Genomic DNA, 20,861 nt, shown 5'->3' with positions numbered 1-20,861 from the left:
GGGGGGGGAATGACACACAAGCATCACATAATATCGACACCTTCACACAACTAAAGACATTAATTACTTTATGTAATTGCAATAAACCGTATAATGACAATAGACACACAAGATGATTCTCTGATTAGTGGCGATTAGAAGCGTGTGAACAAAAAGGTTAGGATGATTCCTGGTGACCGCCTACTGACCTCTGCCGGAGCTAAGGCTTTCTGAAAGTACAACAAGCAACCGCACTTTTGGACAGTCGCAAGTCAACGTCCTTGCATTTGTCTTGTCCTCTGTCCCTTAACGGATGTACTGCCGCCACTAATAATTGGTTGGTCCCACTGTCAGGGAGGATCTAGTGTAGTGCTTTGAGGATGAGCCAATACTGCGTTTTGACAGAAGCAAACACGGACACAAACACACACTTCCCTGCTTGGGAGTGGCTTAGGATGCATCATGTGCGAGAGAAAGGGAGACAGCACCAGGCGTGCAGACAACAGCAGTTGCGAAGAGGCATGAGTTAAATACTGTCTTTTATCTTGATCTATTGTTAACATTTTCAGCCTCTTACTTCCGATCTCTGACACGGCATAAAATAGTTTTCCACTTCAGTCATAAATTGTCTCAAAGCAGTTTTGATTTGTTCGGTTAAATAAATACACATATCTAATCATGTAATTTGAATAGACAGTTACAGGCCTGTGATTGATGGAGGAGTGAGGAGGACTAGCAGAGCAGATATAAGACTATAACTAGGCCACAGTTGAATCTGGTACATGTTTAGTAGGCGTGGTTGGCTACATAGAGGGATTGTCCAGCGGCGGCACCACTTCCAGAAGACTCGTACTTGCCGAGCGCAGCCAGACTGTTTGCCTAAAGGAGAGACAAAACTTTGTTACATTTTACTCTGCGAAGGATGGGTCTGATGTCTGTTCGTGGTTTCATCTGACCTGAGCACGTTTCAAGAACTCCTCAGTGGCAGCCTTCTCGTTGCTCGGCTCTCCCCTCCACGCGCTCAGGGCGGAGGCCTGCAGGGCGCGGCCGTAGGAGAAGGTCAGGGCCCAGGGCTTGGCGAGCGGACAGTTGTTAATGGCGTTGAGGTTCACGCTGGCTTCTTCTTCGGACTGGCCACCTGACAAGAATGTCACTCCTGAGAAAAAAAAAAACAGAGGCAAGCAAATACACAAGTTATTTATAATCATATCATCTTTAACATTTAACCGACAAATCTCTATGAATGGTAATTATCTGGCTTTCTTAGTATTGCTTCATTTTAAGAAAAAAAAAAGAATTATTTAGATTTATATATATTATATTAAGAATTTATTTTAAACTTAGTGCAACTAACTAAATAGTATAATGTCTATAGTATAATCTGCTAAAATTACAGTCTGAAAATTTAGTCTTTATTTTGCCTAAAAGCTGTATGAAATTATTTCTAGGAAACTATACCAAATATATTAGTAATAATGGACCTTCTAAATTAAGTATTTATAAATTACATTATTATACTATAGCAGCATGTGTATTTTTAGAATTATGAATTAGTAATGTAGTGGTTTCCAGGTAATCTTTTCTCTCTGTCAAACTATATTTACACAGACTTGACTTAGTGTGAGCCATGCAGTATACGCACACTCCACTTACATATCATACAGATCCCAGCCATTTCCCTTTTCTTTCTTTTATCTATCTGCGTTCTGACCTGTGACTGCTGGAGGCACGGTGCGGCGCAGGGCGGTGACAGTAGCCATTGCGATTTCCTCGTTGCTGTACTTGGCGGGGCAGGAGTGTCCTGCTGTGACCATGTTGGGTTTCAGCAGTGTCCCTTCCAGGTACACGTGGTGGTCTGACAGAGCCTTGTACACTGCAGCTAGGACCTAACAGCAGGAGAAAGACAAATGTATGTCAAAGTACAGTGAGAGCATTGTAGTGAAATATATATATATATATATATATATATATATATATATATATATATATATATATATATATATATATATATATATATATATATATATATATATTTTTTTTTTAAAGGACCTAAATTCACCTTCTCAGTGACGTACTGGCAACGCTTCAGGTCATGGTCTCCATCAGGAAGGATCTCAGGTTCCACAATGGGAACAATACCGTTCTAGGAGACATTACAAAGTATAACATTAAGGCACATTTACACATTCTTATTGATACATTATGAGTTTGTTGTAATGCCCAGTAGTGTCCTCAACTCCCTAAATTTAACACAAATTATTTTTAAAAAACGGATGGAAAAATGTATCTTTTTAAAACCTAACCAAATAATATTCTCAGTAATCTCACACCAACCTGCTGGCAGATGCTGGCATATCGTGCCAGAACATTAGCATTCTCAAAGATAGCCAGCTCAGACGGCGTGGTGTCGCTGATCTTCAGTACGCTGCGCCACTTGGCGAAGTCTGCACCGTCCTTCTTGTACTGCGCACAGCGCTCAGACAGCCCGTCCAGACCTACACCCCAACACATACACAGAACCATCCATCAGAAACACAGCAGGGGTTTCTTAATGTTTTTAAAGGCTTTGAGAGTGAGTTTTCCTAATGCCACCTACCCTGAGTGGTGGTCTCTCCATTTGTTCCTGCAAGGGGCACAACACCTTTGTCCACCTAGAAAGAAGGAAGCAGAAATGGTTTAAAATAATGTTGTGGATGTGATATTACACTAAAATGTAAACTGATATTCTCAAGTGCACCAGTTTTTTTGCTTATTTAATGTGGCGTACTTGGTTTTCTTTATCATGTAGAGCATCCGATACAAAATCGCACGGAATTTCCCTCTTTAAAAGGAACACAGCTTTCCTGAATGTACATCTTCTACTGCTGTGATTCAGTTTGTCCTTGTAACCTGGTCTGCTGTTATTGGTGGGTGGGTCTGTGTGTGTCTAAATACTGAAAACAAGTCAGTGTTTTCATATACAGTGTGGGAGTCTTTCTAGTTTTACCGGCCAAACAACTGAACTGAAATACAATGCTGCAGTATAATATCAACACCGTGGCTGTGGGGGACACAGAGACAAAGCAAACCACCACAAAAACTCCAGTTATGTTTTCGGAGACTGAGATTAAACCCACTACTTTCCGTCTAAGTACGTCTAACTTTAGAGGTTTAAATATATTTACTACAAAATTGAGCTTTATGCACCTTGATGCCAACAACAATGTCACGGTCTTTGATGAGCTTGGCGAAGGAAGTGCCATCGTCTGTGTTTTGGTACAGGGTTTCATGGAAGAAGATGACCCCCCCGATACAGCTGTCCATGCGCTGGTCGGCTGTGAAGAGCAGCTGGCGATAGCGACGCCTGTTCTCCTCTGTGTTCTCAACCCCGATGGGATTCAAACGTTTCCCCATGCTGCCTGTAACACACACACACACACACACACACACACACACACACACACACACACACACACCACCCCACACCACACACACCCACACACACACACACACACACACACCACACACACACACACACACACACACACACACACACACACACACACACACACACACACACACACACACACACACACACCACACACACACACCACAAGATTTTGTGATTCCCTCATCTATCTATCTATCTATCTATCTATAAACATACACACACACAAAACACAAGCACATACCAGTAGATTCATCAGCTGCAAGGATGCCTTTTCCTGGAGCTACTATTCTCTGAGCAATTTCCTGCAACTCTTTCTTCTGCTCAGCAGTCAGTGCGGGGTACTGGTGAGTCATGGTGGCTGAAAGAGAGAGAAAGCCATGAAGGTCACATTGCTTCACGGTGTGTCGACCTTGACGACCGGCCAGTACTGGCCTCATTTTTTTGTCCCTGCATTGGGTTCCACATGGCTACCTCGCGGCAGCACTAAGCTCTTCTCAGTCAGGGAAGGAGGATGGGTGAAGGTGACAAAACTCCTATAAGATCCATGGACACAGTGTGTATGTGTAAGATGTGATAAAACAAATGACTATGAACAAAAGATACGAGCCAGATATAAATAGATAGACATTGACATTCATACCATCTTGGGTTGAATATGAGTGCGTTGACTTAAAGAAGAAAATACTCTTTGATATGTTGTCTGGCCATATTGGTGGCAGCAGCAGCGCTGTGACGATGTGCACACTTCAAACCAGACTTTTTTTGTTCCCTATTCCCTTCTTCACTCTGTCGTAAATAAGCAGTTACATAACCCCTCCCCACCCCACATGAAGCACAGAAGACAGAGAGGGAGCGATTATGTAACAGGGCTCCTATATTTACTCTGCTGCCAACCCTCATTATAGCTTCAGGTCTGGATGGAGCACGACTCATTTCTCTCTCCTCAGCAACACTCAGGCATCTCCTGTTTTCCCTTAACGTCATTATGTCTCTCTTTGTGCATTGTACGTATACATGCCTTTTATTTCTTTGCCTTGATAAACACATGACTGGTTTCCACGTTTGTTTCCTTCAAACCTCCTGCTCTGCTCACGGAGGCATGCTATTAGACGCATACAAGATGAACACGCATAGGATTTATAAATTCCCATATCACAGAAACGTATCACTCCCACTAATGCAGGCTGTGCCAGGGAACAAGCTGTGACTTCTCTTTCTGGTTGACTGCACCGGCTGCCAAGCCTCTACCAGTAAATGAGGTCACTAGTTATAGACATCTAGACACCTGAAGTACTCCAGCCTGTGCCATAATATTGGATCAGCTATTAATTAATCTTTTTGATGGGTGGAAGCTACTCTTTTAGTGACAAATTAAAAATAAATACTACTGGTAGGAGGGTTTAGTGTAGCTCAACAATAAACTGACTACTGGATTCCCAACTGAGGCTGATTTGCTGTGATAGGACACTGTCTGACATTCCCTACAGTATATCCTCGGAGTTAATCCTCAGCTTAAAGCTTTGAGATAACAACCTTTAGAGCGCACACACAGGCCTCTCACTGAAAGCAATGAGCAGTTAACACAACACAACTGTCAAGCATGGCTCACTGCTAATAGTTAAATTATACAAGCGGGTGAAATGAAAGAGGCCAGGCCAGCAGGGGACAATACGTCCCTTGAGGGGCACGGTCAGACCAGGAGTATAAAGTGCATGCAGATCTTTCCGGTGAATAAAAGAGGATATTTACACTTGATAAAGGCGAACCCAAGAGCAAAGGCATGAAGTGTGGAACCTCAGCATGTTTATGTGTGCAGAGCCCTGCTCCACTGTCAGCCAGACAATCTCGTGCTCAGCAAATACCTGCTATCTTTTGTGAAGCACCTGCGTGCTTCAACAACAGCGGGGTTGGGTTTCTGCTGAGGAAATATTGGCGATGTGAAATCTACATTTTACGCATTGTTTGGTCAAACACAACGCATGAATGTAAGTTCCGATTGCCCGCTTGCTCGAGGGCACTTCAGCAGCAAAAACACAGTCTTCTTTAATAAGCAAAAATGCTATTTGATAATGATATTTTTGGAGTGGTCACTAAAAAAAGCTATTTTGGAATATTTTCCATTAAATGAGTCCGTCTTAACAGGATGAAATTTGAGAAATTAGATGAGAGTGAAAGACAGCTGAGATTGATATTATTTAGCTGACTTGACGGTCTCTCCATCATGTCCCTTTGTGATCTTGTTCCATCCTGTTGCACAGTGGTCAGCCTCAACCACACCAACACCATTTCTGCACTGCGACATCAAGGTGCGACAGCCAACTCCCTACTGTGGCGTAATCCATAACCACTCAACAGTGTGATCCCTGCATGTTTAATAATACTACTCCTCAATGAATGTCAGATGCAGCCAGATCATACAGCACAGCCATCATACTGCAAACCAGACAGTCATGCAGTCCATGCTACAGTAAATCAATCATTTTCTGTTGAACTGATGCTGCATAGGTTCACTTTCCAACCCAGGATGCAGTTAGAGATCCCAAATACATACATATCAAACTCAATCCAAAATCTAAAGAAGATCTATAGAAATAATGATGCACAGGTCTTTTTGAACCATTGCTGCAAGTATCAAACTACATTATATTTGAAGCTTGTATGCTATATTGCCATATTATGTATAAGGGCTGTAGACAGGGACTGGCACTGTGTCACATTTAACGTTTATGGATAGTTAATATTATACTGATAGGCAATGTGGGTGAGGAGAGGATAAGAGCATTTGAAGAGAATATAGGATGCATTTCTTGTTGCTAGGTGCTGTTGCCTTGTCTGTATCATTATCACCATCTGGTGGTTTACCATCATTGTTTTTCTTCTCTACACTGCAAGCTGCATGAGCTTTAAGGAGGTGAAATGGCTGCTGCGGAGCAGCTCTAGTCAGCACTAGTAAGAAGCCTGCTTGGAGTGCTGTACTTTGTTACCAGACGGGCCGCTGGCTTCGGCACGGATGCACGTTCCTGTGATTGTTTCTATCCTCAGGCCTTGATCCAGCCGAGCTAGCAGGAGCATTGTTTCCCATGCAGCTCAACACAAGAATGTACTGTATGGCAGATGTCAAGGCTGTGTGCATTGCAGTTCAGAAAAAGGTTGATACTCATGAAAATGTGAAGATTAGACTAGATCTTTTTTTTTTTAGATGAGATTACCTTGTCAAACATTGGTAAATGGGACTTTATTTTAATCTTCAATTAGCATGACAATTTGAACAAAGAAGGGAAACAGATGATTAAGGTTAAAGGAACAATAGAGATTCTTATTTTTTACATCTGGTTACAATACAATCTGTTCAACTAAATCATAACATATGTCATGTACACTACATTCTAGTGTTATGCTTATGACATGTACATCCATTCTGATTCTGTACAAATAACCTGCATCACCGTGTTATTTCTATACTTTAGAGCAAAAACGATTAGTCAATTAATCAAATAGCAGCTCACCTAAAAAAATGATGAGCAACTAACAACTATTATGTTAATCGATAAACATTTAAATTGACTGCTTCCAGCCTGTCGAATGGGTTTCTTGGCCTTATTTGATGGTAAACCTATATAGGCATTTTTCAAGAATTAGAAGATTCATTGATATTAAAAAAAAAATCTTTAGTTGCATCTCTAATAAGATTATCTTATTCATTCAAGACTATCTTCATTATTGATTATTATGCAGATTTTCCTATAAATAAACCAAATATATTCCGTTTACTATCATGCAAGACTAAGAAACACAACACATATTTACGTTTGAGTGAAAAGTGAACATAACTGAATGACAATATGGGATCAAGCTTATACAATTAAGTATGACTGTCCGATAGTATTAATATTTTAAGATAGATTAGCTTTTACATTTGATTGTGTATAGGCCTGTAGCCTGTTTAGTATGGCCTAGCCTCCTCAGCCCGCCCCGCCTCCCATCACATCAGAGGTCTACGTGCCCAGGGGCAGAGACACACTGACAGGCACTGACACACCTGCCTTCCAGGATAATGACCACAATGTAGCCTACACACACATTAAACGTATCAAATAAAAGAATGTGTTGGCTCAACAGATGGCAGACGCAACAGGCTCTTCTCTGTCCAGTCTTCTCCTTGAAGGTCATTAATTGTGCGCACTTCCTGTTGCATATTTCGACCGCAGGCTGAAATAGCAACTTTAAATACAAATTCCTAAAAGGAGGGGGAACATAGACGGCGCACGAGCCACATTTAATGGCGAACTACCTAGGAAGATTAAGTTAGCTTTATGTTATTGAGCAGCATCATATCCCAGTCCTCGTTATTATAATTTATTTCTGATCAATGACACATGAAAATCGTCTGAAGCTGTCTTATTGATAGAATCAGGGCTCATTCTTACCGGCCGTTGGGTGTCTGGATGCAGAGAGAGAGAAGATAAGCCGAGATCAGAGGATGCGATGTGGTCTTCTGTTTCACTGCTGCAGCGCAACGTGACCCTTTACAAAACCCTCGAGCCGGGGGTGGGGCTCTCATCACGGCGTCATTTGATGCAACGACGCTGAATGTCTTACGCGCATGCGCTGGATAGCATCATAGTTTAGTGAGATTGCAGCATGATTCTGCATCTTTGTAGAAAATAGGAAAAGATATAAAAGGTGTTTAATCTAAAGCTTTTTCCAGTTTGACGCTAATGGAGAAAAATTAAACAGCCTCAAAATCATTTGCTAATGACAGGATTTCTGTAGATAGAGCTACAACAGGTTTGCCATATTTTTATCTGAAATACATATGAGGTCCAAACCAGACAATCCATAAAACAAAAGACCCAGATACTTGCGTGAATAGATGTGTAGTCTATCTCTTCCAATTCTCTGACCTTCAGAAACTGAATCTGTTTTTCATAGCTTCTGAGCATAAATTCAAGTTAATTAGGACAAAAAAATGACCCTGTACTCTTGCTGGAGGGAATGGCGTATGGGAATCAACCACATATTTTGGTATTGGCGGTGTATTCATCCCTTTACTGCCTTTATGGAGTAAGTGGCCCATCTAACGTAAAGGATACTGGTTTTAATACTGCTGTTTCGCTCTCTGTACGCTTGATATACCTAAAGGTTTGTGCGGTGATGTCTTCATGACTGCAAGTTTATTTCTTTCTTTTGTTTTCAATACGAAGGGAGGTGCAATGGCACAATACTGTGCTGTAAAAAAAAGGCATCACATTTTATATGCTGATTCTCTGTGAAGGGACTAGAAACTAAAGCTGTCAAATACATGTAGTGAAGTAAAACGTACAATTCCTCCCTCTGAAATTTAGTAAAGTAGAAGTAAACATTATCAATTGTACTTACACACTTACGTAATTGTCCACAGTACAAAATGTCATAGGCATGCTATCTTTCTGCAGAAACAAAAGAAAAAGTGAAGCGAGGTCTCTCTTTCTTTCACCCATCTCACACAAAGAACATCCAAATCAGCTGGTCTCTGTACTGTAAGAGTTTAATATTTCATCTGTGCTACATGGTAATTACAAAAATACATTGTAACATAACATACTGTATAACATCAAATAGCATCCAAAATAGTCATATAAAGTTTATAAAGAGAAATTTGTAAGTTTTTGGTGACAAAAAAGCATGCTCAGGATCACACATGTGAGGCATTCTGGGTACACATCACGGCATACTTTACGAAATCATAATATAATCTGATGATCGGGTAAGCGCATGAAAGTGATTACTGGCTAGGGTTATGGCAGCCTTTGACAATAGAAAAATCCCTGTGTCTATCAAAATGTTAACAAGAGGTAAACAATACTGTTGTTCAGTCAACCGTTCCAGTCCCAGCTCAGATCTGTACAGCTGGTTGCCATCTTGGAGTCAAAATCAAGGCTGACTTGGGAAAAACCAGCAAGTGCTCCCCTGAGCGGCAGTTTATAAATGAATCAAACTAAAGCCGACGTTGAAGGCATACACATCTTTATCCAATGTTATGCTTGCGTGACTTTAAATAGTACAGGAGGAGAGACACTTATGCTGCTATACAATTTAGGCAGTAAAGGACAAGTTATGGAAAGGTTATATCGCAGCATTAATGAAGGTACAGAATAGGTTTTATCACAGCATGATCACTCAAAAAATGAGGCAAAGAGTTTCTTTCATCCCCTCTCACCAAAACAGTTTCATAATCATGCAACATGAAAATAAAGGCAGAAGTTCAGAAATAGACTCATTTTGTTGAGGAGTTTTGAACGGAGTTCTACTTAACTACATGTAACTTGTTGTAAAAAAAAAAAAGAAGAAAAAAAAGAAAGAAATTGGTACATTGTAATCTTTGCCATGTGGGGTGAATTTGATAAGAGTGTATTAACTGGACAGCCATGACCAGTCACTTGTAACTGAAAGTAGACGAACAATAGCGCAATCTTTCTTGCACAAATTTTGAGCAAATATTGTGAAAAAGGTGCTCAATGGAGAAAGGCAAACAAGTAAAAAAAGAAGAAAAAAATAGTGTTCAGTAAATCTTAATAAAACTAACATAAAACTTGCCAATACAAGTGGGGAAGTGGTTCTCTAAAATGTTACTTAAATGAAGCATTCCTTTCTTAACTATAGGTCAAATTAAATCATAACCAGATATTAGGGCTTTTACTAAATAAGACATTTTAGAAGGCGCAGTACACCTGTGTGTAAGTGTGAATGAGTGTGCAGACATACATAAATGTAAGCCTTTACTTTTAGTGTGTTAGTAACCTTACTGTAAACTCAAAGTCCATCACACAAACACTTCTCTGTGTGGGATTTTTTCCTGAGCAGGCTGCAGTGGGAACGATGGGCCGGGGAATGGTGCAGCTGTGTGGGTTTGTGTGTTGGCATCCAGCTGCATGTCCGGCGTGGTGGGAGGGCTGAGGAACGAGTCGTAGTCAAAGCCTTTGAGAGGTTGCAGAGATAAAGTGAGGCCTCGTCTAGCTTTGGCAGCTCGGTCTGGTCTCTCTCTCAGCTCCAGAATCACCTGGACAGTGACGAGAAAACAATCACTTTGGTTTTCCTGCATTATTGAACATTTCTTCAACAATCAGACTCATGTTTCCAGGGGTTTTTCTGGCTCAGAATGGGCCATTAAGAGAGGATTTAAATTGTTATTTTTATTCTCGGGTCTTACCATTTTGGGGCTGGTGATTTCCCTTTGGGGCTGTCTAAAACCTTTTTGATGGGCGCCAACAATTTGTCTACGCAGGAAAAACCCTGGTTTCAACAACCAAACTGACTACATCCCGACATTCATCAGTTACCTCCACAGGCTGGCGCTGCATAAGGGCGAGGTCAAAAGTTGTTCCACGAAAGAAGGTTTGGCGTTTAAAGCGATCGAGGGTCCTCAGGCGGCGGGAGGGAGTCTTGCACAAAAGCTGGACAGAGAAACATGTGTAGGTCATAATTTGCTATCAAACTCAAAAAAAGTCAGTAGATACTGGTTCATGTGGTCAAGTCTGAAGTGTGGATCTAAATTACACGTCTTTATGTAATTACCTCTGTTATTAGCAAGGCCAGTGGGGAGCTGAGGCTCAGAGGCGTTTCATAGGGAAAACTTCTCACTTTCCTCAGCATACTGCAGTGATCTGGTTCTGGAGGCATGGGGAACTGAGGAGTGTTTGAGGTGTACAAGGAGAAATAATTCAGTGTGTTTCAATTTTCAGAATTCCAGATTTTAGATTTTAACACTGAAAAACATATGTCTGCTAAGGACTAGATTTAAGAAACCATATAATTCTTTGAGTCCTTTAAATGTAGATCATCAAATGTAAAATATCCTCAAGAAGAAAGCATCAAATGTATTCAACAACAGCAATAAGCACAAGATAAATATCTTCACATGTTCTGAGAGTGTTTTCCCATTGGATAGTTCTGGAACAATATCGCATTTCACAATATCATATTTTGATTCTGAATTATCTGTCAGCCTTTCAGCTCTGTATAACTCAAAAACATGCTGTATTTGCTGGACTTACAGCTGCAAAGAAAATGACTGCAACCTGTTGGAAACCACCTCATGACTTCTATCTGTACATGGACCATTTCCTTTTTGGATGTCACGTAAATGGAACTGTCAACAGCATGCATCCATGGAGCGCCCGGAAAGACCCCGGACACCTGGCGCAACACACTGACTCCTTGAGGTCCTGCGCATGTGTTTGGTCCTTTGTCTTGTGTCTGTCTGTATGTGTGTGTCTGTTTCTGCATGTGTTGTTTTGTCTTCCTCCCTCCCAGCTTTCCTCTCTGTTTTGGCTCTAGGACACGTTCCAATGTCTCAGTGTATTGTTTGTAATTTTTCACAATGTATTCTTTACAATGTTATTTAACAACAAATTCTCAGCTACGTCAGTGAATGATTGAGAGTAATATCTGCTCATCATGCAAGACATGCCGAGCCTACCGGCAACAAGATCTCACCTTGCCAGTAACCAATGTGAAAAGCAGAATTCCCAGCGACCACCAATCAGCTGCATGGTTGTAGGGTCCGCCACTCAGCACCTCTGGGGCTGCAGGGCAGACAGAGCATGCTCACAATACTGGATGTACTATATCTTTGTTCATTTACATCCATACATTCACTTTCCAGTATAACAGATTACAACAATGCACAAAACAGTAATCCTCAGCATCTGCAGATCACTGTTCTGCAGATGTGGTGGAATATTTCTCACCCATGTATTGGATAGTTCCACAAATGGTAAAAGCTCTTCCTCCTCTTTCTAGGCGACGGGACAATCCAAAGTCAGCTAAGCGAAGGTGTCCTAGAGCAGACCATTTTCTTTACATCATTATGTGCAAATGACATGAGATGACTCTTACTGATGCAGTTCCAACTGGTGTAAAACAGCAAAATACTCCAATACTAATCTTATGTCCTTAGCAAATGCCATTGGATACAAAGGATGTTCCCTCTCAGTATAAACAGATGCACTGTTTGCATTAATGTGCATTGAATGACAGATCTGCAAAGTCAAGATTCTGGAAGGTTCTCCTACACCCCAGACCTATGCTGCTCTCTGTTGGTTTTTACTCACCGTTGTCTGTCAGCAGGATATTCTCCATCTACAAAAAAAAAAAACAGTACCAAAAAGACTGAATTAGACATCCATCCATATTCACCGGTGTACTAAGTCAGCTATACTGATAATACTGTAGCAGATTTAAGAAAAGTCATAAAAAGTCATATGTAGCCTGCAAAACAGCAAACTAATACAACCAAAACTGCAAAAAGCTGCTCATTAAAAAACAGATTTTTACGGCATTGACACATTTCAATAGAATTCTACTTCAATGAAACATAAATGAATAAAAGGAAAACTTTAAATCTAATAAGCTAATCACAAGAATGCATCAACGGACTGATTAACAAACAGTAATTAACAATGTGTGTTGACAGATAAGGAAACATTTTATGCCAAGGAGTAGATGTACTCTGAACTGGTAGAAAACATCTTTAAAGTATAAACATTCAGTAGGTAAAGGTGTTTAGTGGGAACCATACAATTTGATGTTCGTACATGTTTAGTAATAAAACAAAAGTAGATATTTTTTTTAAACAATGATGATGCACCAAGATCGCTGAGTTAGTTGTTTAGAAATGAATCGTGGATGTAGTTACTTGGAGAAAGCCTGAGAGACAAGGAAAAAAGGCCTGTAGCATTTCTTTTCTTTCTGCTGCTATGTGGTGCACAGTGGAATTGAACTTTCGCATTTTGCTGGTATGTAGCTGTGTATACATTAAGTTATGATTGATGTTTTGCATTATCCATGTTACTGGATGATGTCTTGTAATCTCATTCTGGATGGCCAAATGTTTAGCATGACGGGAATAAAAAACCTTTTTAATACTTGCTAAGAAAGGACTGATGTTACCCACAAACTTTATTAAAACGGAATACTTTTGTTTGCATTTTGTAGCATTAATCAGAATATATGGTCTGTCATTTTGGTCCAAAACGTGTGAATTACCTCCTTCTCTTACCTTCACATCTCTGTGGATGATCCCAAAGTCGTGCAGAAAGCCTGCGAAAAACCAACAAAGAAGAACTAAACTACAAAACTCAACTAAACTAGAATATTTAATATCCTACTGACACACTGAAAGCCCAATGGCACTGCTCTGTTGCTGTGGGAGATCCTTTGAGAGATCATCTAATTTTAGTTAGAGTCCCCTTTTTATAATTACTTACAATTAAATACTGTTAGCTAGGGAAACTTTCCTGTAGTCACCTCTGATTTAATTAGGATATTTGAGGAGAAATAGGAGGTGTTTGTTATGTCAGTATCGTAGCATACTCACCGAGCGCACATCCCAACTCTGCTGCAAACACTCGCACTGTGTCCTCCGAGAACTGACCAATCATCTGCCAGTAAGTGTACAGGTCTCCTGTACTGCAGTAGTCACACACTGTGGGGGGTAAAGACAGCATTAAAACATGCCTTTGTCATGAAATGTGAGATGTGAGGGCTAGTGAAAGTCAGCGGGATGTGGAGCACACACTAGTAAAAGAAATAAGGAAACAGGAGTGTAAAATGGAAGTGTGTGTAAAACTATTTCTACTTTCTCTACAAACCAAACAAAGGTGATGTACTGTAGTCTGTTTTAAAAAATAAAGGTAAAAAGTGGGTTGCTGTGAAAAGTAAACCGGTGTGTGTCTGGAATAATGGATCCCTCTTTCTTGGAAACAGCAATGTAGCATCAAGGAGCCACCCCTCTGTTATAGTATACATGTTGACCTAATATGGTCTTGATTTGCTCCAAATAGGTTCCATATCTACATTTATAGCGCAATGATTCCGTGATGATTCACTGTTCAAGCAATCCCAGCCATCCTCTATTTTGAATGTGAAAACTGTGTCTTGCTGCAGCGGCATTTAACATCTGGTCCCTGGGCTAACAACTTTGCTCTCTTTTCACAAGGTGTGAGGTAGCTAACAAACTTGGTCCCACTTTCTGAGTTAGTGGCTGAATTGTAGAAAAAGGGTAAAAGCTCTGGAGGATAGGAAAAAGAGGTAAAGCAGATACAGGACACACAGGCAGTGGTATATTGGGGTTGTAGGGGATAAAGTAGCAAGGCAATAGGAATTAATCTTAATAGGAATCTCAATCTTCTGGGAATCATGTTCTAGGTGTTAGGTCAGGGATTGTGGGTAGATTCTGGACAAGACTATCAGTGTTGAGGTGAGAAAAGGCGGAGTGAGGTTTTTTTTTGGGTAGTGGATCTGGGTTGGATTTGGGTCATTTGGTCTCTGGCTAACTCACTAATGTAGAGGTGGTGCTGAGTCTGCCAGCAGTCTTGGAGGTCGTGGACAAATGGGTGGCGAACCTGACGCTGCGGGCAAATGTCCAAGATCAACCTGATAAATAAAAATACCTAAAAAGTGTATCACCTCCTCAGACCAATTACAATGTGTCCCACCAACATATCAGTTGGGTCACAGCAAAAGCTTTAGTCTTACCTCCATTTAATATGTCCTGTATTATGAATATCATCAGCATGATACAATTAATAAATTAGCAATGTATAATACCTTGGGTGCTGCATTTACTATTTCCAAAACCAAGTCCTTTCAAAGGCACATATTAATGTCTAAAAACTTTCAAGATGGTATTTTTTTACTAAAAATCTACAAACTCACAATTATTTTCAAGGCCCTGTTTTTTTATACCCACCTGGACAATAACTTCTTCTTTTGACTGCTCCAACACCCCGAGTCTTAGAATCTCTGATTTAGGTATAACCTGCTGGACGATAAAAATACTGACAGGAAACAAAACTACACAGGACTGGAATGATATCCAGCCTCAATGAATACAGTTAAAATGACATGCCCTGATTTGATTGTAAATTTGACAATTAAATCTTCCATGGACATCATGGTCTTAACAAATGTTTGCCTCCATAAAAACATTTTGTATTTCTTTTACTTTCATTTTTACAGTCCTGCAGTCATTTTGCATACCAAGTAAAAACAGTATTAAGTCAAAACCAACCTCATACTGTCTTTCAACTTTGGCCTATTTGCACATATCATATCATTTTCATGAATTAATAAACTGTCTGTTCATTTGTGGTTTTGATCAATCAAAGAAACCCATTTGAAATGTGAGATTCAGGCACAGGACTCACTTTGACAGCATATGTTTTCTGGTCAGTCTTGTCCTTCACTTTCAGAATGGGTCCAAATGACCCTTTGGCGATGTAACTCAACACCTGGTGGAATGAAAAACAGTGACAGAGGCAGAGAGAGGTACAGGCACAAAGACGGAGACATTATCCAATCATATCAAGCCTTAAACATTATTGGTGTCTATGTTGAAATTGAGGTCTACCTGAAAGTGTTTGTACCCAGGCACAGTTCTGTGGGGGAATTCGGGCAAGAACAAGGTGATGAACCCTGGCAGGCTCCACTCTGCTCTCAGCTTGCCTGGGCCGACTCCCGCCAACCTCAGGACATGCTCCGGGATGTCGGGGGGTTTGCCTTGGAGCATTCGACGCTGGCCCAGATGCAGGGCAGATGGTGCCAGGCGACAGAGGCCTGGTGGGATAGACAGGCCGAAGCTGGAGAGGAAGCCACGCCATCCAGATGAGAAGTCTTCCTCCTCCTGCCCTTCAGCGGGCCTCTGTAGGGGAGACATGGAGAGCGGGACGCGAGAAGAAGCATTATGGTGCGGGTTATTATTATAGCCTACTTTATTATTATTAGTAGATGTTGTTGCAGGTGTAACACAACTTTAGCCAAATCCACAGTGTTTGGGGCTGTTTTACGCAATCAACACTTATCAAGGCAGGCAAAGCAACTTTCTTCTTTTACTTGACCCTTTTAGACTTCATATCCTAGCCCAGAAACTCCAAAAACAACATTGCTGGTCTAAACTATGCATGACAAAGGCCTTTTAAATATAATATATTCTGAATGTATATCAGTTACTAATTTCCTCCACTTCTCAGAATTGCCTGTGGCTGCAAGAGCTACTATAAATCAACTGTGGGAGGAGAATTGCAATCTCTAACTCCTACAAAACATTTACTACTGCATACTGGATTGTTGACTGCATTTGCTAAATTAGCAGTCTAACTTTCCTTTGTGACTTTGTACAAACCCCCTGAAAATCAGCAATGGAGTGCAGTGGCCAACAAATTTGTTTCCCTTAACAATTCCTGCGCTCATTTGTGATTTAACACGAGAGAAAAAAAAACAGATTCAATCTGCAGTCACCCGGTCGGCCCCCTTCCCCCCACCTCCCCCCGGGCTGCACAACAGCTCTGATGCTCTGTGGTGCAAGATGTGTGTAATCAACCATGCAGGATGTTATCAACGTGATCGAGCTAAATGAAGGACACGTACAGTCAGTCAGCAGATCACTGCGACATCCACCTGACATCTGACAAGAGACGGGGCAATGTTAAGGTTTAATTTGGACATTGTGCGTTATAAAATTATAAGGCGTTCATTTGCCAAAATGGTGTTAGATGCCACTACCGGAAGTGGGAAGATTTCGCCTTCAAAGTAAAAGCGTAAATATTACAGGTACTTTAAGACCGCAGAATGTAGTTTAACAGGGATAAAGTACGAGTTTATCAATAACACAAATTGGTTACACTTTATTTCAATGTAGCTAGTGCTAACACATAACCATACATACGGGATTGCCAGTCGTTGCTGCCTGGGGATTTCGGGGAACCAAATCATCGCCATGGAAACAGGGACCCCCTTACGTGCGTCACACCTTAGCAACCAATTTCAATCGACTCACCTTCCTGTTTTTACTGCCGTCGGCCCCCATCAGTGTGACAGGACATCGGCACTGTAAACTCGGTGCGACGTATGCTTCTCATCCAGGCACCTCACATTTAACTGCGCGCCTTCACGGTAGCCCATCAACAGTATTGTGCAACACACACAGATTAATATAAGGGTTGACGACGCTAACAACACTCTGTACCAACAATCTGCAGTTAAGCAGGCTATCCGGCGAAAAAGTGATAGATATGGCGACATAAAACCAAGTTAATCCCTAGTATGGGGAACGTCAGCGTAAATCCGCCCCACATCTGCGCATCCAATGAGACGCAACCTGGAGTTCAACCCCCCCCCCCCCCCGCGATCAGAGCCGCAGACCTGAATTCTGCATGGACGTGACTGTTTCTATTGTCGTTTGCTCATTGGCAAAGCGAGACAAACGAATGCATTCTTTATCGATAGGTCTTTAATCGACATTCAGTTCTTCACTTCAATTGACCTTAAAAAAAAAAAAAAAAAAAAAAAAAAAAAAAAAAACACCAGGCCATGCAGACTTTTTGCTGACTCAACATGTTAAGAGCAAACCCACAGGGCAACATTAAAAGGTAAATGTCTGCATGTTGATAGCTCAGGCAGAGAGCCCAGAACGGTGCTGATTTATGAGCTCCAAGGGAAAAAGTCTTGTACAGATCTGGGACATAATGGCACCTAGATCCATCCCAACTTGACTTCCTTTCCGTCATGATTGAATGACAAGAAAACTCAAATCAAGACTAGATTAACAAAAAAAAAAAAAATTCTAAACCAAGACATGACTGCCCAAGTGCCTTTTATTTGGGACCAAGAACAAATAAAGCAGACAGTGCATACATTTTACTTTCACATATTTGTTAACCATGTGTGTGGTTTCTACAAAACAAACCAAACTGTTGAGCTTTAAATAAACAAGTAGAAAAGGGGTCTTTGATCCAAGTGGGAGCATTCAGGGTTTTACAGGAGCATCAGCATCACATTCAGTCATCCTCGTCGAAGTCCTTCTTGCCCTGTGGAGGTTTGGGTCCCCCTGCTGGTTTAGCCATGATGATCTGAAAGGAGAATGAACAGAAGTCAGTCCTTTCTGGCCGGAAATCACCAAGATCCACGCAGTAGCCTGTAGGCTCGGAGGCAGGAAGGTTCACGTTAGACCGATTATTCAAATAAAACATACCCATTAGACAGCAGTAAGCAAAAACTAATACATATTTTAATTCAACCTATGTACACAAATAATGACTTTGGGCTACATTTTTAAAGTAAAGGAGCTCATTTAAATCCATCGTTAGATAGATAGACAGCAGACAGACACTGAGAAAATGTGCTACAATGGAAAAAATGCAATACATGCTTTCAAGGCCAAAAGGGCTGAGATCTAGACACTCCAGCTTTATTTCCGATGAAGTAGAATGCCTTCACAGTAATTTGGAGAAAAATGCCCTCCAGACAACAACGCCACTTGTCCCTCTGGAGCCCTATATCTCATTTACAGGTTCCCTTTATATTGAATTATGTTACATGCAACATCTTCAAATTCTGCACCTGCCTGAGGACATTAACTGAAATAAAAAGGTCATGAAGGCATGCAGCATGCTAACAAACCATACTGTATCCGTTTTGTGCAAGTTTAGTCTTAAAGTGATTTAGTCCGCTGTCAGTGACACACTTGGTATTATTAAAAAACCAGAGAAGTGGCTAAATGCTGTTGCTATACCACTTGTCTCTGCATTGAGCTCTGTAGTACAACTGGTGTTAGTAGTGACAGGCAAAAAACCCCCAAACATTTCACAATGTCATGTTCCCGTGAGCGAGTGAGTACATCCGTGTGAGTCAAAAACACACACATTCCAGGACCTACTGACGGAGGGGGTGTGTGCGCCCTCTAATGGTGGGTTTCAAAATTATCAGGCGCTTCTTCCCAATCGTCCTTGTCCCAATGGCCTCTCTGCTTGGGAGCTTTGGGTCCCCCTGAAGGCTTAGCCATGATGATCTAGACCGCACATATATATACACACACACACTAACGTCAACTAAACCAGAATTCTTTGTGAAGGAACAAATAAATAAATCTCTGGAATGTAAAGACGTGACGTGTCACTAACTTGAGTGAGTTGCACCTGAATCTGCTCCACACCACAGATCAAGATAGGGTTTTGTTTAACTGTTCAAATCTGTATACTAAAAAGGTTTATTCAAATCCTCAGGATATATTTAATTTTTCAGTTTGACAATATAAAATAGAATAAAAAGGATGAGTGACATTCTATATTGTTAAACAAATCTATGAAAACAAAAAAAAAAACAATGAATTGATCTTGCTAAAAGGGCATTGTCTGTGTAGTCAAAGCCTAATCTAAATAATTCCTGTGCCATAGAATAATGTTAAATACAAATAATTTAATATGTATATTATTAGTTCATATTAAAAAAACATGAATATAGTACTAGAACTGGGAGACATGAACCTTATAATGAATGTGAGAACTGTGGTTTAATTTCAACCAATAAGAAATACACCAGCCTGCTGTCATAATACTGACTAATATTAATGTGGTAATGTAGTAATCTGTGGCGGAAAATATTCCACCAACAAATGTACGATTCACTTTGGCCTGAGGCATGTTTGCTAAAAATTACAATGCTCAGCTGTTTAAAGAAATCATTTTTACCTCGTTAACATTTTTTTTTTTAAAGACTTGGGTCTTCATTAGGAATTAATGGGCATGGGTTGAGTTCCCCAGAGAGTGTAAGGAAGTTGGAAATAGAGGATGAAAACCTGACTTGACGGGACCCGACGTTACCTGCTGGCCCGGGGCTGGCCGAGATCGGAAAGATATTTAGAAATGATGTTTGGGTCAGCGTGATCACATCAGAACATTGAATGTTTAATTAAAACACCTGCCTTTGTCCTTAAAAGACCATTAGATGTGCATGATGCACATAAAAATATTTCTTTGTGTAACTGTGTTGCGAGTATTTGTACAAACCTGGTCGACTCTCAGTACTGTGATGGCAGCGTTGGTAGCCAGTTTGATGCCCCAGTATTTGACCAGGTAAGGCTCCAGAATGCCAGCTTCAAGCATGTCCTTCACAGCGGGGCCTTCTCCCTAAAGACAACATCACATCATCAGAACCAAACAGACACAGGTAGTTCAATACATCACAAAATAAATTGCTCTGCATTCAGGAAAACAGAGGTAGTATGAAGTTTTGTACTTTGTGTTTTTGAACTATAGGAGCCACGAGTTAAAAAAAACAGGCTACATTGTTGAATGTTCAATGACATCATGGACTCTTAACCTTACTTTATTTTAAATGCCTCAGTTACAGCATTGGAGTTTTTCTTTGCAATATGACAAAATGTCCATTGACAATTAAAATCACTTTGACATTATTTCTTTTTTTTAACATTTGCTCAGAACTATTTATGTACAAATACACACCTCAATGTCGAAGCCCATGTTTTTGTGTCCCTCATGATGCGCAGAGTACAGTTTAGAGAGGAGCTCACTCCCCTTAACACCGGAGTTCTCAGCCAGCGCTCGTGGAAAAGCCTCAAAGGCTTCAGCGAACTTCTTAATGGCATACTGGTCCAGACCCGGGCAGGACTACAGAG

General features: G+C 40.8%; 3 protein-coding genes across 5 annotated transcripts in view; all 3 read right to left on the bottom strand.

The window, feature by feature from the left end:
• Window positions 1–2: 2 nt before the first annotated feature.
• On the bottom strand, window positions 3–8,096 carry aldocb (aldolase C, fructose-bisphosphate, b). The gene is made up of 9 exons (XM_032532863.1): window positions 7,837–8,096; window positions 3,651–3,767; window positions 3,166–3,377; window positions 2,576–2,630; window positions 2,314–2,474; window positions 2,039–2,122; window positions 1,691–1,865; window positions 936–1,135; window positions 3–858 (listed from the first exon to the last, which is right to left on the bottom strand). The coding sequence occupies exons 2-9, from the start codon at window positions 3,760–3,762 to the stop codon at window positions 766–768; spliced, it is 1,092 nt and encodes a 363-aa protein (XP_032388754.1). The 5' UTR covers window positions 3,763–3,767; window positions 7,837–8,096; the 3' UTR covers window positions 3–765.
• An 825-nt stretch (window positions 8,097–8,921) lies between these two features.
• Window positions 8,922–17,532, bottom strand: rskrb (ribosomal protein S6 kinase related b). Its single transcript, XM_032532851.1, has 13 exons — window positions 17,226–17,532; window positions 15,801–16,091; window positions 15,598–15,681; window positions 15,141–15,209; window positions 14,730–14,799; window positions 13,767–13,874; window positions 13,449–13,489; window positions 12,502–12,529; window positions 12,139–12,228; window positions 11,885–11,973; window positions 10,964–11,074; window positions 10,729–10,842; window positions 8,922–10,448 (listed from the first exon to the last, which is right to left on the bottom strand). The coding sequence occupies exons 1-13, from the start codon at window positions 17,253–17,255 to the stop codon at window positions 10,212–10,214; spliced, it is 1,362 nt and encodes a 453-aa protein (XP_032388742.1). The 5' UTR covers window positions 17,256–17,532; the 3' UTR covers window positions 8,922–10,211.
• A 492-nt stretch (window positions 17,533–18,024) lies between these two features.
• The window catches only part of cct8 (chaperonin containing TCP1, subunit 8 (theta)), a 7,090-nt gene continuing 4,253 nt past the window's right edge, over window positions 18,025–20,861 (bottom strand). Inside the window, exons 13-16 of one of the 3 annotated variants that reach the window (XM_032532830.1) lie at window positions 20,689–20,853; window positions 20,233–20,352; window positions 19,104–19,235; window positions 18,025–18,297 (exon numbers count right to left, since the gene is read on the bottom strand). In XM_032532830.1, coding sequence (XP_032388721.1) covers window positions 19,128–19,235; window positions 20,233–20,352; window positions 20,689–20,853 — 393 coding nt within the window. In that variant the 3' untranslated portion in view covers window positions 18,025–18,297; window positions 19,104–19,127. The remainder of the gene's footprint in view (window positions 18,298–19,103; window positions 19,236–20,232; window positions 20,353–20,688; window positions 20,854–20,861) is intronic. The other 2 variants (XM_032532831.1, XM_032532832.1) reach the window with 2 other exon arrangements.

The sequence above is a fragment of the Etheostoma spectabile genome, chromosome 13 (assembly GCF_008692095.1).
Source record: "Etheostoma spectabile isolate EspeVRDwgs_2016 chromosome 13, UIUC_Espe_1.0, whole genome shotgun sequence".
Lineage (NCBI taxonomy): Eukaryota > Metazoa > Chordata > Actinopteri > Perciformes > Percidae > Etheostoma > Etheostoma spectabile.
Note: the sequence above shows the minus strand (reverse complement) of the source record. Positions and strands in the feature narration are given on the sequence as shown.

What these genes read in the sequence shown, in the direction of transcription:
- aldocb (XM_032532863.1), bottom strand. Translation starts at nt 3,762, where the DNA reads ATGACTCACCAGTACCCCGCACTGACTGCTGAGCAGAAGAAAGAGTTG. An exon ending in ACATTGTTGTTGGCATCAAG is followed by an intron (nt 2,631 to 3,165) that starts GTGCATAAAGCT and finishes CCTTCTTTCTAG; the next exon opens with GTGGACAAAGGTGTTGTGCC. An exon ending in AGTTCTTGAAACGTGCTCAG is followed by an intron (nt 859 to 935) that starts GTCAGATGAAAC and finishes TCTCTCCTTTAG; the next exon opens with GCAAACAGTCTGGCTGCGCT.
- rskrb (XM_032532851.1), bottom strand. Translation starts at nt 17,255, where the DNA reads ATGGGGGCCGACGGCAGTAAAAACAGGAAG. An exon ending in CTGGGTACAAACACTTTCAG is followed by an intron (nt 15,682 to 15,800) that starts GTAGACCTCAAT and finishes TCATTCCACCAG; the next exon opens with GTGTTGAGTTACATCGCCAA. An exon ending in TATCCTGCTGACAGACAACG is followed by an intron (nt 12,229 to 12,501) that starts GTGAGTAAAAAC and finishes GGTCTGCTCTAG; the next exon opens with GACACCTTCGCTTAGCTGAC.